Raw genomic sequence first — 7,331 nt, forward strand, 5'->3', positions numbered from 1 at the left:
GCTGGCGCCGCGTCGACGCGTCGAGCTGCTCCGCGGCCCGGTCCGCGCTCTCGCGAAACCCCGCGTGGCGCAGCGCGAGCCAGAGCTCGCGCGCGGCCTTGCGCACGGCGCCGTCGGCGTCGCGCGCGCGCGCGACGACGACGTCGCCCGCCGCGCCTAAAGCCGGCTCCGGCTCCCAGCCCCGGAGCGCGCGCGCGGCGAGGTCGCACGCCGCGCGGCGCGCGGGCGGCGCCTTCGCGGTCGCCGCGGCGTCGCAGAGGCGGTGGAAGAGGGACGCGTTGCCCCGGGGCGCCGCGCCGTCGACCAAAGCCTGCGACGCCTCGAGCGCGACCTTCTGCACGACCTTGGGCGCGCCGGAGCTCACGACGGCCAGAAGCGTGCTCGTCCACGCGTCGCAGAGCGGCTGCGTGCCCTCGGCGCCGAGCGCTTTGGCGAGGGCCGCGGCGCAGCGGCAGGCCGTGGCGGCGACGACGCTTCTCAAATCCCGCAGCTGCTTCGTGACGAGGTCCGCGACGCCCTCGCCCTTGAGCGACGCCGCGAGGGCCTTGCGGCCCTCGGCGCTCGTCGCGCCCTCGCCGAGGGCCTGCAGCTGCTTGAGGCCGTCGACGCGCAGCTCCCACTCGTCGCTCTTCAGGTTCGCGACGACGCCGCCGAGGGACGGCATGGTTTGCAGAGCCTCCGATTAAGTTCTATCGGTTGGGCCCATAGCTCTTTGAATTTCGCGTTGCTTCACCGTGCTGTAAACTTGCGGTTATTTTGCTAGCGCTAACTCCGCGTTATGGTGGTTCGAATAGGCCGGCAGCCCATGAGGATGTAGCAACGACCGCCGGCGCAAAGACGTAGCGCTCGCAGCACGGCGCGATGCCGCGCGACAACTTTGAGAACCTCGACGAGGAGATCATGCGCGTCATCTTCGACCTCTTCGACAGCGACGGCGGCGGGACCATCGGCCGCGAGGAGGTGCCGGAGATGATCCGGACGCTGCTCTTCGAGGTGCCCAGCGAGGAGCAGGTCGACCAGCTCATCGCGAAGTTCGACGACTCGGGCGACGGCGAGCTCGACTTCGAGGAGTTTAGCAACATGATGAAGATGTACGTGAGCCCGCTGGACCTGACGCTGCCCCCGGAGCCCGTCAACGAGCTCGGCCTGACCCTGCGCATGCGCAAGGACGGGTCCATCTGCATCATGGCCATCGACCCGGCGCTCTGCCCCGTGCTCCACCGCGCGGCCGTCGACGGCATCCTCCGGCCGGGCCACCCCATCGCGAAGATCGACAAGGAGCGGTACACGGACGTGCTCGAGGCCGCGGCCTACATCCGCGCGCGCATCAAGGAGCGGCCCGTGCTCATCACGCTCGCGGCGCCCGAGATCGGGTCGAACCTCGGCCACCACCTCACGATCGGCTGGTGGCAGAACTCCGCGCTCGCCGCCGCGGGCTTCTCCGAGTCGCGCGAGATCCGCGAGTCGCGGAACCGCGTCCGCCAGTCCGCGTCGAACACGCTCCTCTCGTCCTACTACCACGGCGCGCGCTACTGCGCCTACATATAAAGGGCGCTTACCGGAAGCCCGCGTTGCGCTTGCCGCCGCGCGTGGGCACGAGGCCGAAGGACGGGTCCAGGTACACGTCGGGCGACAGGCCCTTGATCTTCCAGAGCCGCGCGGAGCACTGCTCCATGTCGCCGCCGGCCTTGATGCCGACCTTCTTGCACGCGTTGCGCAGGTACTGGAGGTCGAAGCCCTGGACGGCGTAGACGTCCTCGAGGGAGTCGAGGCTCTCGAGCAGGCCGCCGTCGTCGAGCGTCGCCGGGTCCACGGCCTCCTTCTCGACCCACCGCTTCTTGCCCTTGGGGTACTTGACGTTCGAGTTGAGCACGCGGCCGTCGAACTCCTCGCCGTCGAGGCCGTCGGCGACGCCCGCGGCCTGTTCCGCGTTGAGCACCTTGACGAAGGCGTAGCCGCGCTCCTTGCCCGTCTCCTCGTCGCGCGGCACCGTGACCTTGAGCACCTCCGCGTCCAGGTAGCCGCCGTCGGGGCCGCGCAGCGACTTGACGTAGGCCTCCAACAGGTCCTCGTCCGTGCCGTAGCGCAGGTTGCCCACGAAGACGTCCGTCGCCGTGGCCGGGTACTGGTCGTCGCCCTGGGCGCGCAGCGCGCCGAGGCGGCGGCCGGAGAGCGCCGTCGGCGCGAACGCCGAAGCGGCGGCGAGGCACGCGAGCGCGCGCAGCGTTTGCTGGCGAGCGATAGGCATTGTGTGTTTGGTTTGCAGCGGTGTTTTTGCGAGAGTCGGCGCTTGTCGGCGTCGGCGCTGGTGGGCACGTCGGACCTTGAGCTGACGCGGCCGGAGTGGCAGGACTCGATCGGCTCGCCGGCCGCGCCGCGCTCGGGCATGGTCGAAGTTTTTTGCACGACTAGCCGCACGGCTGAGGGCTGAGGCGCAGCACGTTTGCGGGTAGAACGCAGCTCGCGTGAGGTGCAGCAGCAACAACGATGCCGCGGCCCGCGGTCTGCTCTTCCAAGGTGTCGAGCACGCCGCTGTCGACGACGGGCTCGCCCGCGCCCGCCGGCGAGCGCTACCTCGAGTACGCGGCCCACGGCGGTTTCAACAACCAGCGGCGCAACCTCTTCCACGCGCTGCTCATGGCGCACGCGCTCAACCGGACGCTGCTGCTGCCGCCCGCGCTGTCGCACCGCCTGTCGCCGCACTACGGCCAGTGCCCGTCGCACGTCGCGCCGCCGGACGCCACCCTAAAACGCTTCGAGGCCGCGGCGGCGCACCAGGAGGCCATCGCCGCGAAGCGCGAGCGGCGCAAGGCGCCCGGCCCGTTGGCGTCGGCGTCGCTGTCGCGGCTGCTCGACCTCTCGAACGTCACGGACCTCGTCCGCGTCGCCGACCTCGCGCGCCGCGACGCGTCTACGGCGTCGGCGACGGTCAAGTACGACTGCTCGAACACGATCTGGACCTTCCAATCGTTAACGCCGAAGCCGCTCAAGAAGGAGTGCCGCGCGCGCGACGGCTGGCGGTCCCGCGGCGGCTGCGCGTGCCGCGACGTCGGGAAGACGCTCAAAACGGACTTCCCGCTGCTCCGCGTGGGCTCGACGTTCAAGGGCTTCGACACGGACCCCGTGCGCTACCGGCCGGACGTGCTGCGCCTCCAGCGCGCGACGCTGACCTACGCGGCGCCCTTCCTCGCCGTGACGCGCGCGGCCGTGCGGAGCTTCGCGCCGGCTCTGGCGAAGCACAGCACCGGCGAGACCTACGACTACGCGGCGCTCCACCTCCGCGGCGGCGACGGCGAGTTCAAGCGCCGCTTCTCCCAGACCGTGGGCCGGGGCATGAAGGACCTGCTGGCCCAGTACGAGGCGGCGCGGAAGCGGCGCGCGGGGTCCCGCGCCGGAAACGACCAGACTTCACATCTGTCGAGCTCCGTCACATCGGAGTCGTGTTCGCCGATGTTTGGACGATTCGTTTGCTCTCAAGCACAGCCGAAGCTTTTTCGCATACTCTCACGTTGGAGTCGGGTTGAAGATTCGAGCACAGGTGGGCCCGCAGCACCTGCCGGTGACGCTCTACGTCGCGTCGGACGTGGCCTTCAAGAAGCACCGCGCGTTCCGCGACGGGCTCGGTGCGCTCGAGGCCGCCGCGCGGGCCCACGCGGGCGGCGGCGACCGGGGCGCGCCGGCCGTGCGCGTCGTCGCGCTCCGGGACGTCGTCAAGGACGCGTACGTCGCGCTCGCCGCCGCGACGCCGGGCCTCGAGGACGGCCGCGCGCTCGCCGCGCTGCCGGACGTCGAGATGCACCTGGACCTGCTCCTCTGCGCGCGCGCGCGCCTCGCCTTCGCGGGGACCGCCGGGTCGTCCGTGTCGTCGTCGATCCGCACGCTGCGGCGGTTCCTCCTCGACGACGACGCGCGCGCGGCCCGGGGTCGGTAAAAATTTACGGCGGGCGCGCGCGCCGCGAAAAAAGAAAAGGCGGCGCGCTCAGACGACCTTGCACTCGGTTCGGCGGACCATGATGCCGTGCTTGTCGTCGCAGGCGAAGTAGGAGACGCCCTTGATCGTGCCCGCGTTCTTGCCCTCGGGCTCGTCGAGCGCGATGCCGACCCACTCGCCCTTGGCGTAGTGGACCTCGCCGACGAACTTGACGACGCCGAGGTCGCCCCGGACGTCGACGCGGGACCCGACGTCGAGGGCGCGGTTCGCGTCGCGGTTCTCGTCCGGGCTCGCCGCGTGCGCGGCGCCCGCGGGCCGCGGCGCCGCGTCGGGCGCGTCGGGCGCGACCGTCGACGCGCGCGGCGCGCCCTTCTTCTTCTTCTTGCCCCCGCGCCGCGTCTTCGCGCCGACCTTGGGCCGCACGGACGGGGTCCCGCCGCCCCCGCGGGGCCCGCGGCCGCGCCGGCCGCCCGGCGCGCCGCCGAGGCCGCCCATCATCGCGAGCATCGCCTCTTCGTCCAACTCGCCGTCCGCGCCGCCCATCATCATCGCGGCCATCATGTCGTCCATGTCGCCGCCGCCCAGGCCGCCCATCATCGACATCATGTCGGCCATGTCCGGGTCCAGGCCGTCCAAATCGTCGCCGCCCATCATGCCCGCCATCATCGCCATCATCTCCGCGGGCGGCACGTCGCCGCCCGCGCCCATCATGCCCGCCATGCCCAGGCCGTCCTCGTCCTCCCACTCGTCGTCGGAGTCGAGGCTCACGGACCCGTCGACGAAGGCCTGGTGCATCATCTGGTCCAGGTCGCCCTGGCTCAGCGGCGCGCCGCCCTCGCCGCCGCCCATGCTCCCATGACGTTCTGCATCTGCTCGGCCATCTCGGGGCTCAGGTCCGCGCCGGCCATGGACTCGGCGACGCCGCCCATCATCATGGCCCGCGCGAGCTCCGGCGGCGGCGCGGGGATGCCGCTCATCTTGCACATGACCTTGAACTGGCGGTACATCTCCTCGTACATCGCCTCCATCTCCGCCCTCAGCTCCTCCTCGGTGATGCCCGTCTCCTCCTCGATGTAGTTCGGGTCCGTGAGGCACTTGTAGGCCTCGGCGATCTTCTGGAACTTCTCCGTCGCTTTCGGGTCGTCGGGGTTCTTGTCCGGGTGGTTCTTCAGGGCGAGCTTGCGGTACTTCTTCTTGATGGCCTCGTCGTCGTCGCCCGGCGCGACGCTCAGGAGCGCGCGCGCCTCGTCCTTGCTGACGCCCATGGTTCGCGGCGCGGCGCGGCGGGTCGCGGGCGCGACGCTGCGGAGCGCTGGGCGGCGGCGGGCAGCGTCGATTCGAGCTGTGGCGGCGCAGCCGTCTCTGCGGCAGCGCGTTAGCGAGCCGGTTACGTGTTCGGCTCGCCCCGCTGCGCCCGGCGCCGCGGCTCAGGACTCCGTCGGACCCGGAGGCTACTTCGGAGGCTCGCACGTCCGCATGAAGGCAATTGGGGGTTATGGGATCGGGGGAAGCGAAGCGACTAAGGGAAGCGTGTGGTGTGGTGCGCCCGAGGGCGCGGGTGGCGTGTGGTTTCGGGCGGCGTCGGCGCGCGCGTGTCATCGCTTCGGAAGGAGGCGGGTCGCGTCCGTGGACCCGCGAGGTGCGGCTTGGGAGTGTGCGCGGAGCTTGGGCCCGCGGCGAGCCCGGGGGCCCGGTGCGCCTACCAGGCCGAGTTGTCCCGCTCGACGGGCGGCGCGCGCGAGCCGCCGGAGGCCGCGTTGCCGGATCGCATCTGGAAGCCGCCGCCGCCGCCGGACGACGTCCGGCCGCCGCCGCGGACGTCCTTGCCGCCGTAGCCGCCGCCGCCGCCGCCGCCGCCGCGGGCCCGCGAGCCGCCGAAGCCCGCCGAGTACTGGCACATGTTCTCCATCCACGAGGGCACGTCCTGCCCGTTCTCGACGAGCAGGTCGATGAGCTCGCGGACGATGTTCCGGTTCTTGTCGCAGAGGAAGGACATGGCGTAGCCCGTGTTCCCCGCGCGGCCCGTGCGGCCGATGCGGTGCACGTAGTCGGAGACGGCCCGGGGCAGGTCGAAGTTGACGACGTGGAGCACGTTGGGGATGTCGAGGCCGCGCGCCGCGACGTCCGTGCCGACGAGGATGGGCGTGCGGCCGCTCTTGAACTCGCGGAGCGCGAGCTCGCGGTCGCGCTGCGTCTTGTCGCCGTGGATGGAAGACGCCGGGAAGCCCTCGCGGCAGAGCGTGTCCTCGAGGTAGTCCGCGTCGCGCTTCGTCTCGACGAAGATGAGCGTGAGGCCGCTCTCCTCGAGGGACGAGATGTAGCGCATCAACGCGTCGGGCTTGTCGCGGCCGTCGACGAACTGGAAGCGCTGGGTCACGTCCTTGCAGGCCGAGCCCACGCGGCCGACGGTGAGGAAGATGTAGTTGTCGAGGAAGTCGCCCGCGAGGATCTGCATCTCGCGGGGGAACGTCGCGGAGAACATGAAGGTCTGGCGCGCGCCCGTCTGGGGCATGTCCTCCTGGCAGACGATGCGCCGGATCTGGGGCTCGAAGCCCATGTCGAGCATGCGGTCCGCCTCGTCGAGCACGAGGAAGCGGCACGCGGAGAGCGTCACGCGGCCGCGCTCGAGGAAGTCGACGAGGCGGCCCGGCGTCGCGAGCAAGAGGTCGCAGCCCCGCTCGAGCTCCTGGAGCTGGCCCCGCGTCTCCGCGCCGCCGTAGCAGACCACGGGCCGCACGCCCGTGCAGTAGCAGAACTTGCGCGCCTCGTCGAAGATCTGCGACACGAGCTCGCGCGTCGGCGCGAGGATGAGGCCGTTGGGCCGCGCGCGCTGGCGCCGCGAGTTGCCCCGCTGCTCGTTGGGGTCCGCCGGCGCCGCGCCGTCGCGGAGGAGCGCCACGAGGACGGGGAAGAGGAAGCCGCCCGTCTTGCCGGAGCCCGTCTGCGCGCAGGCCATCATGTCGCGGCCCGCGAGGCCCATGGGCAGCGAGTACTTCTGCACGGGCGTCGGCCGCGTGTAGTGGCAGAGCTGGAGGTTGTCGCAGAGGCGCTTGCCGAGGATCTCCGTGGGGAACTCCTCGAAGGGCTCGGGGCAGTCCTCGCCGGACATCTCGACGGGGATCTTGTCGTAGTTGTTGAAGTTGATGCCCGTGCCCTGCGTGTTCTCCTTGGGCGGGAAGATCTCGCGCTCCAGGCGCTCCGACGGGCGCATGTCGCCGTGGAAGCCCAGCTCGTTCTTCTGCGCGTAGCCGCCGCCGCCGCCGAACGACCGGCCGCCGCCGCCGTAGCCGCCGCCGCCGCCGTAGCCGCCGCCGCCGCCGTAGCCGCCGCCGCCGCCACCGTAGCCGCCGCCGCCGCCGCCGTCGTCGTTGTTCCTGCGGGCGGGGGGGGGGGGGGTTTC

The 7,331-nt window shown here is 71.4% G+C and overlaps 5 protein-coding genes across 5 annotated transcripts in view; 1 reads left to right on the top strand and 4 right to left on the bottom strand.

Moving 5' to 3' along the window:
- AURANDRAFT_66943 (hypothetical protein) overlaps positions 1-664 on the bottom strand; it is a gene marked incomplete at both ends in the record, with an annotated part of 2,792 nt that extends 2,128 nt beyond the window's left edge. The window contains one exon of the mRNA XM_009042294.1: positions 18-664. Within this exon, the coding sequence (XP_009040542.1) occupies positions 18-664 (647 nt within the window). The remainder of the gene's footprint in view (positions 1-17) is intronic.
- A 236-nt stretch (positions 665-900) lies between these two features.
- Positions 901-1,086, top strand: AURANDRAFT_9197 (hypothetical protein; the record flags this gene model as incomplete). The annotated part of the gene is made up of 1 exon (XM_009042259.1): positions 901-1,086. A coding segment is annotated over one exon (186 nt), but the record flags the coding sequence as incomplete, so codon positions are not given.
- Positions 1,087-3,985: 2,899 nt separating this feature from the next.
- On the bottom strand, positions 3,986-4,150 carry AURANDRAFT_17669 (hypothetical protein; the record flags this gene model as incomplete). The annotated part of the gene is made up of 1 exon (XM_009042293.1): positions 3,986-4,150. A coding segment is annotated over one exon (165 nt), but the record flags the coding sequence as incomplete, so codon positions are not given.
- Positions 4,151-5,007: 857 nt separating this feature from the next.
- AURANDRAFT_17370 (hypothetical protein) lies at positions 5,008-5,202 on the bottom strand (the record flags this gene model as incomplete). Its single annotated transcript, XM_009042292.1, has 1 exon — positions 5,008-5,202. A coding segment is annotated over one exon (195 nt), but the record flags the coding sequence as incomplete, so codon positions are not given.
- A 428-nt stretch (positions 5,203-5,630) lies between these two features.
- On the bottom strand, positions 5,631-7,040 carry AURANDRAFT_59462 (hypothetical protein; the record flags this gene model as incomplete). Its single annotated transcript, XM_009042291.1, has 1 exon — positions 5,631-7,040. One exon carries the CDS (start codon positions 7,038-7,040, stop codon positions 5,631-5,633), a length of 1,410 nt encoding a protein of 469 aa, XP_009040539.1.
- Between the last annotated feature and the right edge of the window lie 291 nt (positions 7,041-7,331).

Source organism: Aureococcus anophagefferens (assembly GCF_000186865.1).
Source record: "Aureococcus anophagefferens unplaced genomic scaffold AURANscaffold_29, whole genome shotgun sequence".
In the NCBI taxonomy this organism is placed as follows: Eukaryota; class Pelagophyceae; order Pelagomonadales; family Pelagomonadaceae; genus Aureococcus; species Aureococcus anophagefferens.